This window comes from Leopardus geoffroyi, chromosome B3 (assembly GCF_018350155.1).
Source record: "Leopardus geoffroyi isolate Oge1 chromosome B3, O.geoffroyi_Oge1_pat1.0, whole genome shotgun sequence".
In the NCBI taxonomy this organism is placed as follows: Eukaryota; Metazoa; Chordata; class Mammalia; order Carnivora; family Felidae; genus Leopardus; species Leopardus geoffroyi.
Window position 1 is genome coordinate 136536494 of NC_059337.1, and position 25140 is coordinate 136561633.

The 25140-nt window shown below is 36.1% G+C and overlaps 1 protein-coding gene across 21 annotated transcripts in view; it reads left to right on the top strand.

Moving 5' to 3' along the window:
- UNC79 (unc-79 homolog, NALCN channel complex subunit) overlaps nucleotides 1-25140 on the top strand; it is a 266052-nt gene that overhangs the window by 7409 nt on the left and 233503 nt on the right. For 17 of the 21 annotated variants that reach the window (XM_045451907.1, XM_045451905.1, XM_045451912.1 and 14 more), the window contains exon 2: nucleotides 2619-2692. The exons of the other annotated variants lie outside the window; for them this stretch is intronic. In XM_045451907.1, the coding sequence (XP_045307863.1) occupies nucleotides 2619-2692 (74 nt within the window). The remainder of the gene's footprint in view (nucleotides 1-2618; nucleotides 2693-25140) is intronic. 21 annotated transcript variants of the gene reach the window in all.

Here is a 25140-nt window from a genome sequence, read left to right on the forward strand (position 1 = left end):
ATACTGAATCTTACTTTTAAAAATATTTATTTATTTAGAGAAAGAGAGAGTGAGAGAGAGAGTGTGTGTGCGCGAGCAGGGAAGGGGCAGAGAGAGATGAGAGAGAGAATCCCAAGCAGGCTCTGTGCTGTCAGAGTAGAGCCCCATATGGGGCTCGAACTCACCAACCGTGAGATCATGATCTGAGCTGAAATCAAGATCATGATCTGACTGAGCCACCCAGGTGCCCCAGGATATTGAATCTTATCTAACAACATGATATGTTTTTCCATTTGTTCAAGTCTTTTCATGCCTTTTTAGGGATGCTTTGGAATTTTTTGTTAACCTTATGTTTAGCATTTTCTTTTTTTTCTATCATAATTGGGGTCTATCTTCCATCTCTAATTTTTTACATGAAGGCTATTAATCTTTGTATGCAAATTTTATAATCCTACTTTACTAAATGATCTTTGTGTAGCAGTTTGCCATTTATTTTTGGGGGAGTTTTCAATGTATATATAATTATACAGTCTGTGAACAACAGGAAATAATTTTATCCTTTCTTTTCTATCCAATTCTTATATCTTGAATTGCTTTCTCTTTTCTAATTGCATTGGTGAATATCTCTAACACAATGTTAAATATGGTGTAGATAGTGGGTATTTTGCCTTGTTTTTAATTTTCGTAGGAAAGCCTCTAGTATTTCTCTTTTAAATAAGCTATTATTTGGGGCTGAGATAATTTACTAAGGAAGTATCCATCAATTTCTATGTTATTGAGCTTTATACAAAAACCTGACTGGTGCTGAGTTTTCTATATTTTTGGAAGCCATATGACCTCTCTTAACTTTATGAATATGCTGGGTTAGATTTTGTCATATTTTATTTAATAATTTTTGCATTGATATTCATGAGTTATATTGGTCCACAGGTTTTTAAAACAATTATTTATAGAGGTGTCTGGGTAGCTCAGTTGGTGAAGCCCCTGACTCTTGATTTTGGCCCAGGTCACAATCTCACCAACTGTGAGCTGGAGCTCCGCATCGGGCTTTGTGCCAAGAGCCTGCTTGGGATTCTGTCTCTCGCTCTCTCTGTGCCTTTACCCCACTTGTGTGCTGTCTCTCTCCCTTTCAAAATAAATAAATTTAAACTTAAAAAAAATATTTATGTATCCATTCATTCATTCATTCATTCATTCATTTATTTTGTAGGGGTGGAGGTTGGGAGCAGTTCTAGTCAGGATCTGAGAACATTGTTGTATTCACTATGGAAAATGAGTTTGGAAGTTTTCCTTCTTTTTATGCTCTGGAATGATTAAAGTAACATTGGGGTTACCTGATCTTTAAGTTTGTTAGAGTTCCCTTGTGAAACCATCTGGCTTGGTGCTCTTTTGTAGTGGAACTCTAACTTCTTTCTCTATGTCCTCTATGACTCTTATTCTGTTTAGAATTTCTGTTTCTACTGGGGTCTATTTTGGTAGGTTTTATTTCTTCAAAACATTATTCATGTCATCCAAGTTTTCAAATTTGTTTGTATAAAATTTTGCAAAAGAGTCTCTTAGAACTTTTCTAAAAATTTTCTTTATTTTAACTTCTTTGTCATTTCAATTGTTGTGCTTTTAATGCTATATACTTATGTTTTCTCCTGACTACCCCCTCCCTCCTTTTGTCATGAGTGAATTAGTGGTTTGTCTATTGTTGCTTTCTTTTCTAGGGAACTAGTTTTTGGATTTATGTATTGATTCTACTGGTTTTTTTTTTTTTGGTTTCTAAATTAACTTGTGCCATTTATTATTAATTCTCCTTTTCCTTGATTTCTTTGTTTTATTTTGGTGTTCCCTAGAAGGCTTTTTGAGTCGGGCGCTAATTTATTTATTTTAATATTTTCTATATAGGCATTTCATGCTATGTATTTTTCTTTGATCCTTCCTTTCTCTGTAGCCTACAGATTCTGATAATGTCAGGCTTTAATTATCATTTTCAAGAAATTCTACAGTTTAATTTTGTATTTTGCCTTTGATCCAAGAGTTGCTTAAAAGTGGAAGGATATTTTAGTTTTTTAAAATTTTGTTATTTATTTCTATTTTTATTGCATTATAATCTGAGGATGATATTTGCATTATTTCTATTCTTTGGACCTTACTGTGGTTTTCTCTGTGGCCTAAGATTTAGTCAGTTTTTGTGAGTATTCTGGGTGTACTTGAAAAGAAGTTGTAATCTCTATTACTGGGGTTCAGAGTTTGATGTAGATCTATAAGATCTATCTTATTTATGTTGTTTAGGTCTTCTGTACCTTTATTAATTTTTCATCTGCTTGATCTTGGATTGTGAGAGGTATGTTAAAGTCTATTATTAATGTGTTTTTGTCTATTTCTCCTTTCATCTCCTGTAGGTTGCTGCTTAATGAAGGCTATTGCTGTGTTATTGGGTGCATAAATGTTAATAATTATAATATCTTCATTGTGAATTGTAGACTTAAGCATTATGAAGTGTTCTTCTTTATACATTTTAATGCTTTTGGGTCTCAATTCCACCCTGTTGGATATCAAGATTATGAACCCTATTTTCTTTTATTTGTGTTTGCCTGATATATCTTTCTCCATCCTTTTATTTTTAACTCTTTTGAATCTCTTTGTTTTAGGTGTGTCTCTTGTATTCTGCATAGTGTTGGATTTTGCTTTATTAGACAATCTGAAAATCCTTTTCTTTCAATAGGTGAGTTAAGTCCATTTACATCTATTGATATTATTAATATGTTTGGCCTCAGTTCTATCATATTGTTTTATTTTTATATCTTTTGTATCTGTGCTTTTTCATCATGCAGTGGGTTTAATCTGCTTGTGTGTTTCATTGGTTAACTTTTTACTGATACCTTTATATACCATTAGTCCATTTTTGGGGAGCATACTTATTGGTTGCCTACATTAAACAACACTGAAATTATCTGGTAACCTCTTCTCCCTTACTCCTTCTACTCCACTATCTGATCTAAAGCAATATCCTTTTATTTTCAATTAGTGTCTATTAGACAATCATATCCATATGTACTCCTTATTTCCTCACTCCAACTATTGATAATTATACTGTATTTACTATATTGTTTCCTTTATAACCACAGTTTAGCTTTGTTCTACAGGTATATTTATATCTAATGACCATCACGGATTCTTATATTACTGTTTCTCAATCTTTTTGATTGTCTGAATGTTCTTTTCTAATTGCTTCTTTAGGAAGGGCTCACAGGACAAATGTATCCCAAATTTGGCAAGTTTATAGTAGTTTGCAGCTTGTATTCAGACATCAGTTTGGTGAGATATAAAACCCTTGACTCATATTTCTTTACCTTGAGTATTTTACATATGTTACACTATTTTTTTTGAGGGTGGGATGGGCATTAAGAATTGTTGAGAAGTCTGGTGCAGTCTTGTTTTCTTTCCCTTATGAGTGACTTAGCCTTTTTGCCTGATTGCCCAAGGTTTTTTTTAATTTTTCTTTAAAGTAGTTTTAACTATAATATGATTCTGTGTTGGCCATGCTGAAATGATTGTGGTGTGTCTTTTCAATATGTAATTTCAAGATTTTTTTTAATGTTTATCTATTGTTGAGAAAGAGAGAGAGAGAGAGAGAGAGAGAGAGAGAGAGAAAGTGCAAGTGGGGGAGGGGCAGAGAGAGGGAGACAGAATCCGAAGCAGGTTGCATGCTCCGTGCTGTCAGCGCAGAGCCTGATGCAGGGCTTGAACTCATGAACTGTGAGATCATGACCTGAGCTGAAGTCAGATGCTTAACTGACTGAGCCACTCAGATGCCCTAATTTCAAGATTAAAAAAAAAATTTTTTTAGGAACATGTTCTGGAATAGTTTTAGTATTTATTTTGTTCTATTATTTGACATTCTTTGTGATCCCTATCATATGTAATTTTTTTTTTTTTTTTTTTTTTTGCTTATCTTCTGTATGGATCACTTTCTGTTGAATGTTTTTAAAATCTTTCTTCATTTCTTTTGAGTTTTTTAAGAGTCACCCACACAATGTACTTTTATTTCTCTATATGTGAATCAGCTTATTCATGGTGATTCCACATATATATAGAAATATATTTATTTAATCCTTAATTTGAAATGTCAAATATAAATAAAACAATGAAACCGTTCTGTTGAATATTATCTTATTTCTCACAAATTCAAACTTATTCAGTATAAGTAAGTACAAGCATCTGACTATGTCATTATGTCTTCTACTGTAAACATGCCCAAGTACCTACGTGTTGGAATACATATTATTTTCTTCCCTCTTTTTTTTTCTGGAAATAATATATGTAAAAAATTCACCCATTTTCAAGGCAGAGTTTAATGAATTTTGCTAAGTATATATAATAGTGTAACTACCACCCTAACCAGTATAACGAATAGTCTCCTTATCTTAAAAAGAGTCCTTGTGTGCCTTTGCTCTTTTTTAAATTGAAGTGTAGTTGACTTACAATATTACATTAGTTTCAGTTGTACAGCATAGTGGTTTGATGAGTTTGTATGTTATGCTCTGCTCACCACAAGTGTAGCTACCATCTGTCACCATATGATGGTATTACAGTGCCATTGACTGTATTCCCCTTGCTGTACCTTTTATTCCCCTGACTTTACTCATTCCATAAATGAAAGCCTATATCTCCTACTTCTCTTCACTCATTTTGCCCATCCCCCTATTCCCCTCCCCTCTGGCAGCCATCAGTTTGTTCTCTGCAGCAGTGGGTCCGTTTCTTCTTTTTGTTTGTTTGTTTTGATTTTTAAATTCTGTATATAAGGGAAATCATATGGTATTTTTCTGTCTCAGTCTGACTTATTTCACGTAGTGTAATACCCACTAGGTCCATCTATGTTGTCACAGATGGCAAGATCTCATCCTTTGATATGGCTGAGTAATATTCCATTGCTTATATATACCACATTTTCTTTATCCACTCTTCTATTGATGGACACTTGGGCTGCTTCCGTATCTTGGCTATTGTAAATAATGCTGCAGTAAACGTAGGTGTGAATATATCTCTTATAATTAGTGTTTTTGTTTCCTTTGGGTAAATACTCAGTAGTGGAATTACTGGATCATATGATATTTCTATTTTTAATTTTTTGAGGAACTTCCAGTACTGTTTTCCATGGTGGCTGCACCAATTTATCTGCACCTTTGCTCTTGATCTTCTTCCTCTACTGCTGGTCTCAGGCAAACACTGATCTGCTTTCTGTTGCTATTGTGTTGTGTTTTCTAGACTTTATATAAATAGAACAATTGAGAACATAGTCTTCTGTTGACTTCTTTTATTTAGCATAATGTCTTTGAGGCTAATTATTGTTGTATATATTAATATTTTTCTCCTTTTTATTGTTCTGCAGTATTCCATGGTATGCATACAATATTTGGGCTGTTTTCAGTTTTTGGCTATTACTAATAATGCTGATAAAGGTATCTGCATACATATTTTCATGGGGCCATATTTTTTATTTCTCTAGGGTGAACATCTAGGAGTAGAAATGCTTGGTATTATGGTAAATGAATATTTAACATTATAAGATAGTGCCATATTGTTTATCAAAGTGGCTGTAACATTTTGCATTCCCACCAGTACTGGAGGAGGGAGTTCCAGTTGTCCCACATCTTCACCAGCACTGGGCATTGACTTGGTATTAATGTAAGTTGTTCTAGTAGGTGTGTGTAGTGGTATCTCACTGCGGTCTTAATTAGCATTTATCTTAGGACTAGTGATGCTTTTTAGGTGCTTCTTGGCCATTTGTATATCTTTTTATGGGACATGTCTCTTTCAATCTTTTGTTAGATTTTTGGCCTTTTTGTTGAGTTGTAAAAGTTGTTGATTCTGAATACAAGTTCTTTGTTGTGAAAAATTTTGCTTCTAGTCTGTGGCTTACCTTTGTGTTTTCATAACTGACTTTTGAGAAGTGAAACTTTCAAATCATGAAGTCCAATTCACCAACATTTTTTTTCTTTTATAATTTGTGCTTTTGGTGTCCTGTTTAAGAAATGTTTGCCTCACCTAATGACACAAAGATTTTCTCCATTGTTTTCTTCTAGAAATATAATAGTTTAATTTCTAACATTTAGGTCTATGAATACTTTGAGTCAATCTTTATGTATGGCAAGAGGTAAGGTTTGAGGTTCATTATTTCCATATACAGTATCCAGTTGTTCCAGCACCATTTGTTATAAAACAATATCTTGTCTCCTTTGAATTATCTTGGTACCTTTGTTGAAAATCAGCCTATCATATATCTGGGTCTCTCTCTAGACTTTATTCTGTTTATTCATTTATATGTCTATCCTTAGGCCAGTGACATACTCTCTTTATTATTGTAAGTTTATAGCAAGGCTTGAAATCAAGTAGTATAAATCTTCCAACTTTGTTCTTTTTTTTTTTTTTTTTTTTTACAAATTATTTTAACTATTGTAGGTCCTTTTCTATCAATGTAAATTTAAAAACCAACATGTCATTGTTTTTCAAAAGAAATTTATTTGGATTTTGGCCAATACATCAGTTTGAGGAGGATTACTGAGGAACACTGAGTTTTTTAGGAACACTGAGTTTTCTAATTCTTGGAATGAGACGTATGTGTACTTATTTAGGTCTTGTTTGATTTCCCTTTGTAATGTCTTACAATCATTACATCATTCATTAAATTTATTCCTAAGTATTTTTGTGGAGTTGTTTTCCAAATTTCATTTTCTAATTACTTGGTGTTAGTATAGAGAAATACAGTTAGTTTTTCTATTTTGATCTTATATCCTGCACTGCTGCAATGCTAATTACTTATTAGTCTAGTAGCTTTTTGGGGGGTATTACTTAAGGTTTCAACACATACCATCCTGTCACCTTTGAATAAAGAATGTTTTTACATCTACCTTTCTAATCTTTATGCCTTTAAAAAATATGTTTTGGGGCACCTGGGTGGCTCAGTTGGCTAAATGTCCAAATTTGGCTCAGGTCATGATCTCATGGTTGATGAGTTCGAGCCCCACGTGGGGCTCTGTGCTGACAGCTGGAGCCTGTAGTCTGCTTCAGGTTCTGTGTCTTTCTCTCTCTCGGCCTCTCCCATGCTCATGCTCTGTCTCTTTTTCTCTCAAAAATAAATAAACATTACAATTTTTAAAAAATGCTTATTTATTTTTGAGAGAGTGAGAGAGCATGAGTGGGAGAGGGGCAGAGAGAGAAACAGAGACTCCCAAGAAGGCTCCATGATGTCAGTACAGAGCCCAATGTGGGGCCCAAACTCATGAACTATGAGATCATGATGTGAGCCAAAATCAAGAGTCGGACACTTAACTGGCTCAGCCACCTGTGCACCCCTAATATTTATGCCTTTTATTTTTTCTTATGGCCTTATTGCACTGGCTAGGACCTACAGAACAGTGTAAATGAAAGTTATTTGAGCAGACATCTTTGCTTGGTTATTGGTTTTACATAGAATGCTTTGAGCCTTTCACAATATTGTACCTGTTGCATTCCTGAAATAAATTGCATCTGGTCATTATGTATATCTTTTAAAAATGGTGGTGTATTCTATTTGCTAATATTTTATTAAGAGTTTTTCTATCTATGTTCTTGAGAGATACTGGTCTATAGTTTTCTTTTTTTGTGGTATCTTTACCTGGTTTTGGAATCAGAGTAAAATAGAATTGTCCTCATAAAATAAGTTGGGAAGTCTTCTCCTTTTCTGTATTTTCTGAAGGAGTTTGTATAGAATTGATCTTCATTTTTCCTTAAATTAAAAAAAAATTTTTAAAGGTTTATTCATTTTTCAGAGACAGAGATAAACAAAGTGTGGTAGGGAGGATGGGCAGCTAATAAGGGAGACACAGAATCCGAAGCAGGCTCCACACTCTGAGCTGTCAGCACAGAGCTTGATACAGGGCTTGAACTCACAGACCGCGAAATCATGACCTGAGCTGAAGTCAGATGCTTAACCGACTGAGCCATCCAGGTGCCCCTATTTTTCCTTAAAGTTTTGATAAAATCCATGACTGAAGCCACTGGAGCCTTTTTTTTTTCCTTTTTTGTGGGAAAATTTTAAATTTTATGTTGAATTTAATAGATTTGGAGGTGTTCAAGTTTTTTGTTATTATTGTTTTAATTTCTTCTTTGTCAGTTTTGTTCTTTGTGTGTTTTTAGAAATATGTTTATTTTATTTACTTAGAGAGAGAGAGAGAGTGCATGCATATGCGTGCGCATGCAAGCAGGGGAGGGGCAGAGAGAGGGGGGAGAATCCCAAGCAGGCTCTTTGCTGTCAGCATGGAGCCTGACGTTTACCTCAATACCATGACTGTGAAATCATGACCTGAGCTGAGATCAAGAGTCGGATGCTTAACTGACTGAGTCACCCATGAGCCTCTGTTTTTTGTGTCTTTCAAGGAATATGTCTGTTTTGTCCATTTGTTAGATTTGTCCAGGTGTCCATTTATTGGCACAAAGTTTTTTTAACAATCCCTCTTATCCCTTTATCCTTTTTATATCTGGAGAAACTGTTGCTATATCTTTCTTTCATTTCTGATATTGGCAATTTACATTTCTTTCTTTTTTCTTGACTTATCTAGTTAGAGGTTTATCAGTTTTGTTGATCTTTTCAAATAGTGAGCATTTGGCTTATTTTCTCTAACGTTTGCCTGTTTTTCTGTTTTATTGATTTCTGCACTTATCTATACAATTTCCTTTCTTTGATTTACTTTGGATTTAATTTGCTCTTCTTTTTCTAGTTTCTTAGAGTAGAAGCTTATATATATATGTATGTATATATATATATATATATATATATATATATACACACACACACATATATATGTATATTTATATTTTTTAAATATATGAAATTTATTGTCAAATTGGTTTCCATACAACACCCAGTGCTTAGCCCAAAAGATGCCCTCTTCAATACCTATCACCTACCCTTCCCTCCCTCCTACCCCCCATCAGCCCTCAGTTTGTTCTCATTTTTTAAGAGTCTCTTATGCTTTGGCTCTCTCCCACTCTAATCTCTCTCTCTCTCTCTCTCTCTGTCTCTCTTTTTTTTTCTTCCCCTCCCCCATGGGTTCCTGTTAAGTTCTCAGGATCCACATAAGAGTGAAAACATATGGTATCTGTCTTTCTCTGTAAGGCTTATTTCACTTAGCATAACACTCTCCAGTTCCGTCCACGTTGCTACAAAGGGCCATATTTCATTCTTTCTCATTGCCACATAGTACTCCATTAGAAGCTTATATTTTTGAATTGAGACCTTTCTGCTATTCTAATACGGGCACTTAAAGCCACAGATTTCCTTGTAAACTCTACTTTAACCATGTTCCACAAATTATGATGGACTGTATTTTCATAATTGTTTAGTTCAAAATATTCTCTAATTTATAGCATAATTTTTCTTTGACCCCAAGTTTCTTTAGTATTGTGTTAATTTACAAATAATTGGAATGTTTCCTGGTCATCTTATTTATTGTTTTTGATTTCTAACTTAATTCCATTTTTGTCAGAGAACACAATCCATATGATTTCAATCTTTTGGCATTGAGACTTGTTTTATGGTCCAGAATGTGGTTTATACTGTAAATATTCCCTGTATAATTGAAAAGAATGAGTATTCTGTAGTTGTAGAGTGATGTGTTTAAATCTATGTCCTTGCTATTTTTTGTCTAGTTTTTTTATCAGTTGATAAAAGCATATTAAAGTTTTTAACTATGATTATGAAACTATTTTTCCAATTTTTGCTTCATGTGTTCTGCAGCTCTGTTATTGGGCTCATACTTATTTATGATTGTTATGTTTTCCTATTCAATCTTCTATTTTATCATTTTGAAGTATCTTCTTTATTCTTGTTAATATATTTTGCTTTGAAATCTACTTGTCTGATATTAATAATGCTACTCCAGGCTACTTTTATTTACTATTTTTGTGGCATATATTTTCCATTAATTGCCTTGTAGTCTTTAAATATTTCCTATTGGCTTCTTTTCTAAAATCTGTTTTTAAAAAGTATTTATTTAGGGGCACCTGGGTGGCTCAGTTGGTTAAGCGTCTGACTTTGGCTCAGGTCATGATCTCGTGGTTTGTGGTTTTAAGCCCCATGCCAGGCTCTGTGCTGACAGCTCGGAGCCTGGAGCCTGCTTTGGATTCTGTGTCTCCCTCTCTCTCTGCCCCTCCCCGGCTTGTGCTCTCTCTCAAAAATAAATAAATACTAAAAAATTTTTAAAAAATGTTTATTTGAGAGAGAGAGAGAGCATGTGAGCAAGGGAGGGGCAGAGAGAGAGGGAGAGAGGGAAGGAATTCCAAGCATGCTTTGTGTGGTCAGTTCAGAGCCCAATATGGGGCGTGAACCACCAACCATGAGATCATGACCTAAGCCAAAATCAAGAGTCAGACACTTAACCATCTGAGCCACCCAGCCACCCCCAATTTCCTATGGCTTCTAAGATATTGTCTTTTGCATTTTTAAGTAAAGTTTGCCATAGCAATTAGAATGTATATCCTGGGGGTGCCTGGCGGGCTCAGTCATTAGAGCACGTGACGCTTGATCTCGAGGTTGTAAGTTTGAGCCCCACATTGGGTATAGAGATTACTGAAAAAATCTTTAAAAAAAAGTTTAGAATGCACATCCTTGATTTTTCACAGCTAATATACAATTAATCATGTCCAACATTAGCTAATATATAGAAATCTTGTACCCTTAATACCCATATCATTCTTTAGTTTATAGTTTTTTTTAAATTTTGTAATGTTTATTTTTGAGAGAGAGAGAGAGAGTACGAGTGGGGGAGGGTCAGAGAGAGAGGGAGACATGGAATCTGAAGCGGGCTCCAGGCTCTGAGCTCTCCCACAGACCCCGGCGCGGGGCTTGAACTCACAAATGCTGAGATCAGACCTGAACCAAAGTCGGATGCCCAACTGGCTGAAACACACAGGTGCCCCTATTTTATGGTTATTAAATGTAATACATCTACATATGTTATATGCCCCACAAGGCAATGTTATGATTTTAATGTTATATGGTTTAAGTTATACGGTTAATAAAGAAATTAAGAAGAAAAAGGAAATACAGTCTTTTGTATTTTCCAAGAGATATGTTATATCTGATGGTCTTCATTGTTTTCTGAAGATTCAGGTTTCTGTTTGGTATCATTTCTCTTCTACCCCAAAACTTCCATTTAGCCTTTTCTGTAGTGCAACTTTGCTTGTGACCAAATTTCTTAGATTTCTTTTCTCTGAAAATGTCTTTAGTTTGCCTTCATCCTTGAATAATATTTTGCTGAATATAGAATTCTGATTTGATGTTTTTTTTTTCTTTCTTTCAGTACTTTAAAGATAATATTTTATCTGGCCTTCATGTTTCAGAGGGGAATTTAGCCATCAATTGCAATACGTGCATATTATGTATGTAATATGTTGTTTTTCTCTAGCTGCTTTCAAGATACGTTGTTTATCTTTGGCTTTTAACAGTTTGACTATCATATGGGTCTCTATTGGCATGGGAAATTTTTGGCTGTTATTTCTTCATATATTTTTTCTGCTCCATTCTTTTTTTCCTCTCCTTCCAATTACACACCCATAATTTTACTGTGTAATATTATCTAATAGGTCTCTGGAGCTCTGTTCATTTTTTCCCCCCAATCTTTTATTTTCTCTGTACTTCAATCTTGGATACTGTCTGATGATCTGTTGTCAAGTTCATATACTCTCCTTTGTCATGTCCATTTGGCTGTTAAGCCTATCCAGTGAATTTTTTTATTTCAGAAATTATATTTTTCAGTTCTAGAATTTCCATCTTGTTCTTTTTTAATTATTCTTATTTTTCTGCAGAGACTTCTTATTTCTCTGATTAGAGGTTCATGCACTGAAAGCATGTTTTGTTTTACTTCATTGAAGATAATTCTAGCCGTCGCCATATACCTTGCCTGTTAGTTCCAATATCTGTTTCATTTCATGATGGAACTAGACTGATTTTCTTTTCTTCTCGGAAGAAATGTGTTTCATTTTCTTGGCTCTTTGTATTGGATAATTTTGGATTGTTGTCCTGGACATTATAAATGTGAAGTTGTGGATACTTTGGATTCTGTCATTTCCCACTGATGAAGAATGTTTTCTTTATATTAGTAGGTCATTTTCTTGGCTGGGCTTGAACCGCAGACTCTGTTACTTATGAAGTAACCTCTTACTCTGCTTAGATCTTTTATCTTTAACTAGGCTGCTTTGAGTCTGCTTTGTATTTGTGTGGTTCAGGTGTTAGAGAGGGCGGTAAATATTTGGAGTTTGCAGGTACCCCGTCCTGCTCTTTTTGTTTTTGGTGGGTTCCTCCTCTTGCTTTGTCACCAGCCAGCATTCACAGCTTGCCAACATTCCTTATCTGGTTCCCTAGGCCAAAAAGATTGTGGGTTTTCTATGTCTGCCTTCAGCACGGTGCATGCTGCCTGGATTGCACTTAGCCCCAGGCTAAAAGCCTTGGAGATGGGAGCTTAAACTGGTTTAGCTGCCTGTCTTCCTGTCCTCCTTGGTGACTGGAAATCCATTCTCCTTTACCTTCAGGGAGTTTTTCATTGTGTCTAAGCTTTGTAGTTGCTTTATGTGAGAGGAATTGGGATTATTGGTAGGGCTTTATTTTATCATAACCCAAAGCCCTTAATTTCTTTTTCATTTTTAAGAATTTCTCTTTTTCCATGGTTTATTTTTCTTAAGCATTATCCATTGTGTTTATTTATTCCTGTGTTTCTGCTGGTTTAGTCTTCATTTTTAAAATATCTTTTATTTTATTTCTAATTCTCTCCAGAGTCCTTTCACCTTTTTAAAAATTTCTCTTTTCTCTAGTTAGCTAATTTCAGTGTGTTCAGTAACACAGCTCAATTTCCTTCAGCTTGTTTTGAAATATTAGGTTAACAGTTTTCATCTGATTAGTGCACATGTCTCTGCTCCCTATTCTTTTTTCCTATGATAAATTCGTATGGAATATTCTTTTGCTCATTTTTTAAGCAAAATAGGTTTTTCTATAATTTCAATGGGGGGAGGTCTGGATAACTTTAGGGCTTCTCTTCTTTTTTTTCATTTTTGTTTTTGCAAAGTGATACAAAATATCCTCATATACTTTCTGCCAACTACTTTCCTTGGTTCCTATCCCCACTCTTACTCAGATTTTCTTTCTCTCCTGCATTTCATATCCTTACACTGTTCGGTTGGGATTCTATTTCCAGCAGTTTCTTCTGAGCACAGGGCTTTATCTTGACGGTTGCCTTGGTTTGTTAGTTTTTAGAGCTGAGACTGCTTCATCATCACTATCAGGTCTTATCATCTGAAGAACACCCTTCTTGCTTTGACTTTGGCTTTCAGATTGGGCCACCACAGTTTCTACTGAGTATCTGTGGACAATTTAGGAGTTCTTGTTCAGAGGACCATCAGAAGTTCAAAGGCTTTCCTTTTGGGTCTTTTAGCATGGGTGCTGATGTCACGTGGGCATGTAGCTGTCAGAAGTTGTTCCCTCCTCTCATACTTGGTTCATGGGGCCACCTTGCCACCCAGTTTTGTTACAGATACTGTCAGCCGGTCTTTGGGTTTGTCATTGTCATTGATTTGTTTTTAATGGAGAGGCTTGGTTTGATTAAGAAACAATGCTGCTGTCATTGCCCTCTTCCCAGAATCCTCCTCTTTTAGCAACTTAACCTGACTTTTTAAAAAGAAAACCTATGTTTTGGTATTTAAAATCCATTTCTTGAGTAAGTGGCTGCTGCTTTTAGAAACAGGCTGTGCTTGTATCAAAGTGAAGTTTAGAAAGCCCCTTTATTCTATCTTTTTTCTTGTTGCCATTCAGAAAGGACCAAAACATGTAAATATGGGAGTGTCCAAATCAGTGGCAATATTGTGTTTTCCTTTCACCATTGGGTTTGTGCTTGCTCTTCAGTTTTTTATTTTTAAATTTTATTTACTTATTTATTAAAGTTTTACTGATTTATTTTGAGGGAAAGATAGAGAGAGCGTGAGTGGGGAAGGGACAGAGAGAGGGAGAGAGAGAATCCCAAGCAGGCTTTGTGCTGTCAGTGCAGAGCCCGATATAGGGCTCAGACTCACAAACCGTGGGATCATGACCTGAACCGAAGTAAAAGTTGGATGCTTAACTGACCGAGCCACCTAGGCCCCCTGCTCTTCAGTTTGTAAAAATTAAATAATGTAGTGTTTATATATGCTATACACATGTTCAGGATAAAATGATAAAGAAAAGCAACAGACTGACTAACAGAAGGGTCAATACCTCTATGATGAGCAAGGGAATGAAATTATAGCTGGATACAGGTTAAGGTAGGGAATGTACTGCCTTTTAATCTGGGTGGTAGGTACCCAGATTTGGGTATTTATTGTTTTGTGCTTATGTATTTATGTGTTGCATTTATTGTTTTTTTTTTTTTTTTTTTGAAATTATATACATAATTCTGAGCTGTCTTTCATTTTATGAAAATAAGCCAAACATAGTGTCTGGGACACAGTCTGAATTTGGTGTCCTTGAGAGCCCCTCCTGGGGGACATCTCTGAGCAAGGTCAGGAGTCAGTCCAAGGAAAGCAGGGTTCACCACAGTTGGGGCTTTTGGCAGATATGGCATTGTGTTTCAGGACCTGGACTTTTGGCAAAAATGATTAGGGAGTGGGTTACTCTGTATTTTTTACTTAAGCTCACATGGTCTACCTCTAGATCTTAGAAGTAGGTCAAGGAAGAACACTTCTTTGGGAGTAAAATAAGTGTCCTTAGTTGTTTCAGGAGATTGTGGAAGAGAATAGGAACTTTACTCATTCAAGAACAAATTAAGAATCTGGGCCACAGTCTCTCAGATATTCTGCTTTGGGTTAAAAATCCAGTATATTGGCTGTAGGGCTCTTGGTGATGACATCTTTCGACAGTCTGTCTCTTGAGCTACACACAGTGCTTTCATAGTGACAGATGGCCCTCTATGCTGATGTACAACTGGGTCTCTTCCAGGCTAAAGGACGCATGGGAAATAAATTTTTTGAAATCATGAATGTCTAAGTATGCCTTTATTCTTGATTTATAGTTTGCCAAAATATAGAATTCTACTTTCATAATAATTTTTTTCAGAGTTCATTATTTATCTTGCTTCCTGTATTGCTTTTGAGAAATCCAAAGCCATTTTGATTTCTGATGTAAATTTAAAAAGTCTTTATTTTATTGTGTTTTTATTAAAATTTTTTTAATGTTTATTTTTGAGAGAGAGAATGTAAGCAGGGGAGGGACGGGGGGGTGGGGACAGAGGATCTGTGCTGATAGCAGAGAGCCCAATGTGGGGCTCGAATTCACAAACCATGAGATCATGACTGAGCTGAAGTCAGATGCCTAAGTGACTGAGCCTGAACCACCCACGTGGCCCTAAAAAACGTCTTTAAAAGCCTATGGAATGTTTTCCCTGCCATCAGTTTCTGACGTTTCACTATGATATGCCTTATTATGTGTTTATTTTTATTTATTGTGATGGGTCTTTTTAATCTATTTTCTAAAATTTTCTTTCTTTTTTAATGTTTATTTATTTTTAAGAGAGAGAGAGAGAGAGAGAGAGAGAGAGAGAATGAATGGGGGAGGGGCAGAGAGAGAGGGAGACACAGAATCTGAAGCAGGCTCCAGGCTCGGAGCTGTCAGCACAGAGCCTGACATAGGGCTCGAACCCACAAACCATGAGAACATGACCTGAGTTGAAGTCGATTGCTTAACCATTGAGACACCCAGGCGCCCCTACAATTTTCTTAATTAATTTTGTTAATGTTTTTAACTCCTCTCGTTTTGCTATTGCCTTTTTCTGAAACTCCTTTATTCTGATGTTGGACCTCCTGGATTGATCATATTTCTCTCTTACTTTGTCTATTCCTGCTGTACTTTGAGAAAATCTTCTCATCTCTATCTTCTAGCCCATCTGTTAATTATTAATTTCCTCAGTCATGTTCTTTTAATTTATTAGAATTCTGTTTTCTTTTATTCTGTGTATTTTTTTATAGCACCTGAACGTTTATTCATAGGTGGAATCTTTCATGTTTCTGACAGTAATAACAGTTTTTTTTTTTTTTTGAAGATTTTCTTCTACATAGATTCTTTTTTTCTCCAAACAGTTGATTTTCTGTTCTTTCTTGCCTGTCTTCCATGTTAGAGGCTTTATTTTAGATGGTTGGCCATTCTTTACTATCTACTCACAGTTAAGGGTTCAGACTAAGAAGCTAACCTGTGCGTTTGATGAGCCATTTATTGGGAACCCCTGACGTCACAATCTATCTTCAGGTCTTTCCTCTTTGATTGGTCAGATTCACAGAAGGAAGGATTTACAAAGGAGCTTCCATTCTCCAGCATGGAGAGTGAGGGTCTGGCTGCTAAGTATTAGAGGGCAGGGCTTGGTTTGGTTCTGTATTCTGTATTCACACTTCATATAGCCGCCAGATTTCCTTGGTTTAGGTCAGTTACTTTGGTCTTCAACTGTGTTTGGTTTCTTCCATTCCAGAGACCCTCTGTTGTATATTCTCTTTAGACAAAAAACTTTAGATCCAGCGAGTTGGGGAGAGGTACTCTCTCAGGGCTGAGGTAGGGGAGAAAATGTAAGGACCCAATTGCTTCTTAAATAGCTTTCAGCCAATCCCTCTTTTTATAGCTCCCATTCCTTCCCTGCATCTCTAGCTCTGGAGCTATCTGGTACTGCCAGTTCCATGTCTTTTGAGAATTCTGAGATGCACATGATTGGTTCTCAGCTTTCCTTGCTGCTGGCCTGGGATTCTGCCAAGTCAGTTGTTACTTGTCTACTGGCTTTCAAGCTTCCAATATCATGTTGCTGTGTGTCTTGTGGCCTGTTGTCCCTTTCTTCTTGTCTTTAAAAAAAGTCTTTTTACTGTAGTTTGGTGGCATTCCAGATGCTATGATTTGGATGACTGTGTTCACTTTGTGGTCTTAACCCAGTAACTTTCTCCAACTTTTTCATGTCTAGCACCTTCTCATTCTTGTGTCTTAACTTAGATACAATCTCTTCTTAGAAGCCTTCCTAAACTACCTTATGTAAAGAAAGCATTCCCTGTTGCTTTCTTTGTTCTCTATTGTAGCTGCTTGTATGTTTCTTTTTGTTTCTTGTATGTTTCTTTATAGATGTTTAGAACAATTTCTTGTTCTCTTTGTTGGTCTTTTATACTTCACCATAGCATCATGAGATCAGGGGCTATAGCTGTCTCATGTACTGTTATGTCTGAGACACAAATCATTGGTTCTCAGCTTTCCTTGCTGCTGGCCTGGGATTCCGCCAAGTCAGTTGCTACTTGTCTGTTTGGCACATGGTTGACCCCCAGTGAATATCTGCTGATATTCATGAGTGAAAGAACAAATTATATGTAGACTGCATGATTTAAAAAAATTGATAGTAAATTCCCCATTTTTTTCATATGTAGAAAAAAGAAGGGCAGGGGAATAAAATAGCATCTATCTTACAAGCTTGTTGTGAGGCTTACAAGAGTTAAAAGGCTAAAATGCTTAGAACAATGCCTGGAACATAGTAAATACTAAAGACATGTTATAATTTTAAGAGTTTCAGAGAGTTTCTAAAGAGTTATGCTTTTATATTTACTTATTGCTCTATTTTGATCAAGTTAGAGAAAATATTGTATGATGGGCTGAATTGTTCTTTTTTTCAAAATGTTTACTTATTTATTTTGAGAGAGAATGTGTGTGGGAGGGGCAGAGGGAGAGGGAGAGAAAGCAGGTTCCATGCTCAGCATGGAGTCTGACATGGGGCTTGATCTCACCATCCTGGGATCATGACCTGAGCTGAAATCAAGAGTCAGCTGCTGAACCGACTGAGCCACACAGACATCCCTGGACTGAGTTATTTTTGAGAATTACCATGTGTATTCTGAGTCATGGCACATCTGACTTTTAACCCCTGATGGGTCATGAATCTCAGCTTGGACTTTCATGAAAGACAGTGTACTTTAACAGAAAAGCAGGATCCCAGATATTTCCTAGAGTTTGTCTATGTAGCCAGACATTTACATTTCCAGACAGTGCTGTCTATAATTCATCTTCTTATTTAGGCAGTTCTGGGATATCTATATTTCCTTAGGTAGTAGAATTTATTTTCGGCGCAATCCTTTCCTTTTAAAATGGAGCCACATTGATTGATTGATGGATTGATGGTTGATAACTCAGATACGTCTTGAGTATTGTACTTAGATGTAGAAACATAAATGATTCATAGTCATCAGCCTCTGTATATCTCTGACATTATTTCCACCACATAGTTCCTCAGTTCCTCAAAAATCTGTGATTATAGAGAGTGCAGTACAGTTTAGTAGTGATAGATTAAAACATTCTCTAGTTTTCATCTGCTAAATCTGTATCTGGGTTTATATTTCCTTGAACAAATCAGTGACGCTCCTGTTCCCCACCCTCCACCCTCACCCTTGTAGTTTCAAGTACAGTATTCAGATGTCACATCAGAAGGAAGATACAAATTTGTGAATCTCTCTTTGGGTGGGGTGGGAGTTACTTAAGATTTGGCCTCTTAGGTTCTTCAATTTCAAAATCTTGATCTGAGGAGGTTGCTCAATAAACTTTTAAAAGAAACTTCTATAACCTGACTTGATTGCATTAAAATAGAATGGAGCTCCATATTCCATGTCAGATCATTGCTAATATCCAACACGACACTCAATTTGAAGAAATTCACTGCCTTTATCATTTTCTCCATCACAGCATGGAATCTTTCATAGTTCCTAGAACAAACTCTCCTGACCAGTAGTGCAATAAAAACTCGAACAGTAGTCTTCTCTTTTGACTTGAATACATTGCTTTTTCCCTTTTCTTTATTACAAGTGCCCCATCTCTGGCAAATGCAGTGTTTCCATGTTAAGACATTTTCTACTTGGCAAGTGCTTAGGTCTCACTAATTCATGCATGAAAGCACTGGGTGATTTTATGTATCTATGTGTTTTTTTAAAAAAGTGCTGAAAAATGTATGGTGGGCTACAACTAGTTCAGTTGTTTCTCTTTATAGGTGACATGTCAGAAAGTGGCTCTATCATTTACTTCCTATGTGACCTTTGGCAAGTTAACCTCCAGAGCTTTGGTTTTTCTCATTGGTAATATGGGAATAATAATAGTAATACTATTGTTTTTGTGTTTATGACACAAAGTAAATACTCAGAATTTAGAATTATTATTGGGATTATTGTGACCCATAAGACGATGATTATGTCTTTCTTATTGTTGATTTATTCACAGTTCAAAGTTCCTCGCACATAGTGAGTGTTCAATCAATATCTAATGAATAAGAATATTGATATTTTTTCCTTTCCCTTTGTTGCCTAACTTTTACTTGATATCTAAAATTACCTTCAACTCCTGACATATAGTGTTTCTTAAAAGTTAACTGCACAGAAATGTAACTGAATAATGTATGTGGAAGTGCTTTAAAAAATGTAAATGGCTATACAAATGTAATTGATGATGAGAATGTAATGATACACAATGTAATGATGTTGATGGTATTGGCCTCACTTGCCAAAGAACAGGAGTGTTCTTTGCTGATCTACCCTGTCTGCTGAAAGTTCCAGGTAATGTTTGCCACCTGGAACTAAAACCCACTGAGGAACATATATGTAAGTATATGAATATTTGGATGAATTAACAATGAAATTTGTGACATTTGAATTTTGTTTTGCTTTTGAAGGGAGATTTGACTCTTTTAGCTCTCTAAATAGGTGTATCCTTTTCCATCACTCTTCGTTTGTATTTTTTATGAGGTTTTGCTTTCATTTGAAGAGGATGACCTTCCTCAAAGAAGGATCATCCTTTGATCAAAGATTTGCAAAGAGCTTTGGTTTCTTGCTAGACCTCCCAAACAATTGTTCTCCTCACATCTCCACTTTGGAATGTCTTTATTATTAGCTATATTTGTTTTTTATTCTTTAAAAATGATAGGTCTCTGAATATAAAACTAGATTTTAGTACCAAATGCAGTAGTAGATTGTGTGTGTGTGTGTGTGTGTGTGTGTGTGTGTGTGTGTGTAGGAGGTTATGCTTAATTTTGTTGATGAAATATCACTGCTGTGTTTTCCTTACTCCACAGATTATTCCTTTTTAAGGTTCAGAGTTTTGGACTGGGAAAGGGAAAGGAGAAGGATCCCACGTGTGGCTGCTAATTATAGTTGCAATTTATTGTCTGCTATGTGCCAGTAATTGTGCTAAGTAGTTTATTAATGTAATATTTAAAAACCCTTGTGGCAACCTTGTGAGACAGATATCATTATCCCCATTTTATAGGTGAGGAAATTGAGGCTCATAGAAGTTCATTACTTTACCCAAGTTCTCATAGTCAGTAAGTAGAAGAGCCTGAATTCAACTGACAGCTAGGTTTTAATTTAGCTGACCCCAGTCTTTCTGCTTTTAACTCTTGGTTCCTCCATCTTTCTGTCTATAAAATGGAACTTTTTGTGTGTGAAAAGCTCCAGTTGTTGGAGGTGATGTAAGGAACAGGGTTGAGATGTGTCTTGTAGCTGCAGACAATTACAGGTATATAATGAAATAAATACTGAGAGGCTTGGAGGAGCTGGTATGTGGGGCAGAAATGCAGATGAGACCACAGGCCCAAACTCTCTGTGTTCTAGAGCCTCCTTAGGAGCCTGGTGAGTGCATAATGAAGTTGTGATACCAGAAGGGAATGATGAAGGGATGCAGATGCAATTCGTGAAATGCCCCTTGCAAATCTTGTTTGACCCCTGATATTAGGAGATTTATTTGTGAATTTTATTGGGTGTGGTGGTAGTATTCAATTATATGTGTCTTTATTAGTTGGAGATTATATTAAAGTATTTATAAGTGGCATAGTCTGATGAAAAAACAAATGTGATAGTGTAGTGTTGGGTACAAAGCTTTGTTTTACTTTTCTTTCTACTATTACGTATTTACAGTTTCCATAGTAAAAAGTAAACAAATAAAAAGACCAAAACCTAACTCCATCACCCCAAACTCCACATGAAAATAAAGGATAGACAGACATTAATACAAGGAGGACTTTCAAGTGCAACGAGCTGAATTTAGGCTCAGTGGGCAGTAGACAAGACTCTAAATTCTGGTCTGTTGGTAGAGCTTTATTCCCAACCAAAGTTCCCTCAGCTTGACTTCTTTACCAATATCAGAGCTTCAAGTTGTGTCTTCAAATGGGCTAGTCTGGCACCTCTGCCCTCAGAAGTTCTCTATGGTCCTTATGTAATGGAGGAAGTGACCCTAATTTATTCTGAATAGATTAGGACCAATTTTAGCTGTGCCAAGCCCTGTATATTTTCTACTTCTCCTGAAATTATTTTTGCCAATTATCCTTCCTAAGGGTATGCTTCAATGGAGGGTATCTCACTTTCCTGAACCTGGGGGTACATAGCTCTAGTCTTCAGTTGCGACTGACTCAGAGGATAAGGGCTATTTATATTCCTCTGCCCTGATTCTGTTCCTTGAGCTGGTCAGGTGAGAATGGGGCACATATTGTCCTATGATTATAAGGTCATGCCTGGTTTCTCACACAGTTAAATTTTTAGAGCGGGGCTTTCTGTCTGTTCCTCTTGACTCTTGGAGTAGGTAATTTTTTGCTCTCTCTCTCCATCTGTGTAGACACAAGTCCATCCTCAGCCCTTTAGTCAACTTTCAACCAGATCCCCAAGATGGCTAGTGGTGGAACTGGGGACTGTGGAAGAAGGTGATACAGTAGTTCTTGTGATATAAATTGTCCTTCCTACAAGAAATAGGAAGAAGAGGTAGAGGGAATTAGTGTCATATCCAAGATCCAAAACCAGCCCATGAAAGGCATATAAATTTGAAACAGCTTTGCTACCAAGAATCATGTGATATACGAATTCATTCATTCATTCTTGTTCATCAGACGTTTATTTAGAACCAGGTACTTACTAAATTCTGGGAATGCAAAAATGAAAGAGACAGTTTCTGATCTCAAGGACCTGATAGCCTAGTGAGGAGACAGCGAATGAGTTAATGATTATAGAATATAGTGATAAGTGCTGTGATAGAGGGAAGCCTTGTGTGCTATGAAAGCACCAAAGAGATGTATCTTGTGGTAGGTGGGTTAGTTATCTATAGGGGAAGTGGTTACAACTGAGCTTTGAAGAATTATTAGGAGTTGGCCAGGCAGACAAGTATGGATTGCATTCCTGCAGAGACAATAGTGTACAAAACTATGGAAGGGTAAGAGCAATATGAATTGGGATTTTTGCAAGTCATTATGGCTACACTGTGATACATATGGAAGAGACAGTTGAAGCTTGACAGATGAACAGGGATCTGTTCATGTTGGACTCTTCTAGCTAATTGCTTGGATTTCAACCAGCAGGAAATGAGGAATATTTGCATTTTAGAACCATCACTCTGGAAGATCTTGTGAAAAAGGGATCTTAAGGGTTTCAGTCTGGATATCACAGCAATAATCTCGGAAAGAGCTTTTGCAGGCTTAAATTAAGGTGATGTCAGTGCAGTTAGAGAAGAGAGTAGATTTTAGAGCTGATTTCTAGATAGAACCAATTGGACCAACAAGTAGAATCTTAATGGGGCGCCTGGGTGGCTCTGTTGGTTAAGTGTCTGACTTCAGCTCAGGTCATGATCTCACGGTTGTGGGTTCGAGCCCTGCGTTGGGCTCTGTGCTGACAGCTCAGAGCCTGGAGCCTGCTTTGGATTCTGTGTCTCCTTCTCTCTCTGCCCCTACCCTGCTTGTGTTGTGTCTCACTCTGTCTCTCAAAAATAAATAAATGTAATTAAAAAATTAAAAAAAAAAAGTAGAATCTTAAGGACCTGGGAGACAAAAAAGTCATCTCTTAAGATATGCAAGGTGATTAAGAAGGATGTCTGATTCTTTACTGATCCTCTAATTATGAGAAGAAATGAAAAAGGTATGAGGCATACTTTTTTACTTCAACCATTGTGGTAAATATTTATAGTACTCCAAATTTGTAAAGTATGTCCAGGCCTCTTTATTTATGTCTATCATTTCTCAGTGAAAGCTTAGCTGAAAAGAAGATGAATAGTTTAAAAGGGAACAATGACAGCAAATCCATTAAGTCTTGGACTTTATGTAGCAGCAGAAGAAACCAATAAAAATTAAGATGGAATTAGGGTATATGCTTTCAAGTCTATAACATTAATAACCAGCTTATAAAGAATATGGGGGAAATACTATTTTAATTTCTCATTTGGCAAAACCAGAACAGAACAAATCAAAACAGACAAACAAGAACCCCTGAGGCTCAGAGATATTAAGTGACTTGCTTGAGGTCACACGTTGGTGTAGGTGGGAACTCACACTGCATCTCAGAGCTGTCTGCAGGACATTGTGACAACTCCAAGACAGTTACCCATAATGTTTAGGGTTCAAGTCATGAGAAGGAAAATGAGTGGTCCACTTGAAGAAAAAATGAGTAAATTTTGCAAATGATAATGAAGAACCTATAAATATTTTGGAATATATCAAGGGAAATGATTATTTGGAGTTGGGAGGAAAATATGAGAGATGGGTGGAAAATAAATTATGAAAAAATTTCTGCACTATTTACATTTTTTAAGCCTTTGTTATTTTTTAAAATTTAAATCCAAGTTAGTTAACATATAGTATAATAATAATTTCAGGAATAGAATTTAGTGATTCATCACTTACAAATAACACCCAGTGCTCGTCCCAACAAGTGTCTTCCTTATTATTAGCTGTGGGTCTTTCAGATATGGCCTTTATGATCTTGAGGTTTGATCCTTCTATCCCGACTTTCCGGAGGGTTTTTATTGAGAAAGGATGCTGTATTTTGTCAAATGCCTTTTTCTGCATCTATTGAGAGGATCATGTGGTCCTTATCCTTTCTTTTATTAATGTAATGTATCACACTGATTGATTTTCATATATCAAACTAGCCCTGAAGCCCAGGAATGAATCCCACTTGATTGTGGTGAACGTATTTAGTGTATTGTTGGATCCAGTTTGCTAGTATCTTGTTGAGAATTTTTGCATCCATGTTCATCAGGGAAATTGATCTGTAGTTCTCCTTTTTAGTGAGGTCTTTGTCTGGTTTTGGAATCAAGGTAATGCTAGCCTCGTAGAATAACTTTGGACGTTTTCCTTCCATTTCTATTTTTGGAACAGCTTCAAAAGAATAGGTGTTAACTCTTCTTCAGATGTTTGGTAGAATTCCCCTGGAAGCCATCCAGCCCTGAATTCTTGTTTGTTGGGACAATTTTGATTAGTGATTCAATTTCTTTACTGGTTATGGGTCTGTTCAAATTTTCTATTTCTTCCTGTTTCAGTTTTGGTAGTTTATATGTTTCTAGGAATTTGTCCATTTCCTCCAGATTGCCCAATTTGTTGGCATATAATGGCTCATAATATTCCTTTATTATTGTTTGTATTTCTGTAGTGTTGGTTGTAATCTCTCCTCTTTCATTCTTGATTTTTTTTATTTGGGTCCTTTCCTTTTTCTTTTTGATCGATCTGGCTAGAGTTTACCAATTTTGTTAATTCTTTTAAAGAAGCAGCTCCTGGTTTCATTGATATTTTTCTTTTATTTCGATATCATTGATTTCTTCTCTAATCTTTATTATTTCCCTTCTTCTGCTGGTTTTGGGCTTTATTTGCTGTCCTTTCCCCAGCTCTTTTAGGTACAGCGTTAGGTTGTGTATTTGAGACATTTATTCCTTCTTTAGTAAGGCCTGGATTGCTATATACTTCCCTCTTATGACTGCCTTTGCTGTGTCCCAGAGGTTTTGTGCTGTGGTGTTATCATTTTCATTGGCTTCCATGTACTTTTAGATTTCCTTTTTAATTTCTTGGTTAACCCATTCATTCTTTAGTAGGATGTTCTTTAATCTCCAAGTATTCATGATCTTTCCAAATTCTTTCATGTGGTTGATTTTGAGTTTCAAAGTGTTGTGGTCTGAAAATATGCAAGGTATGACCTCAATCTTTTTGTACTTGTTGAGGGCTGGTTTGTGACCCAATCTGTGATGTATTCTGGAGAATGTTCTATGTGCACTCGAGAAGAATGTGTATTCTGCTGTTTTAGCATGAAATGTTCTGAATATATCTGTTAAGTCCACCCAGTCCAATGTGTCATTCAAAGCCATTGTTTCCTTGT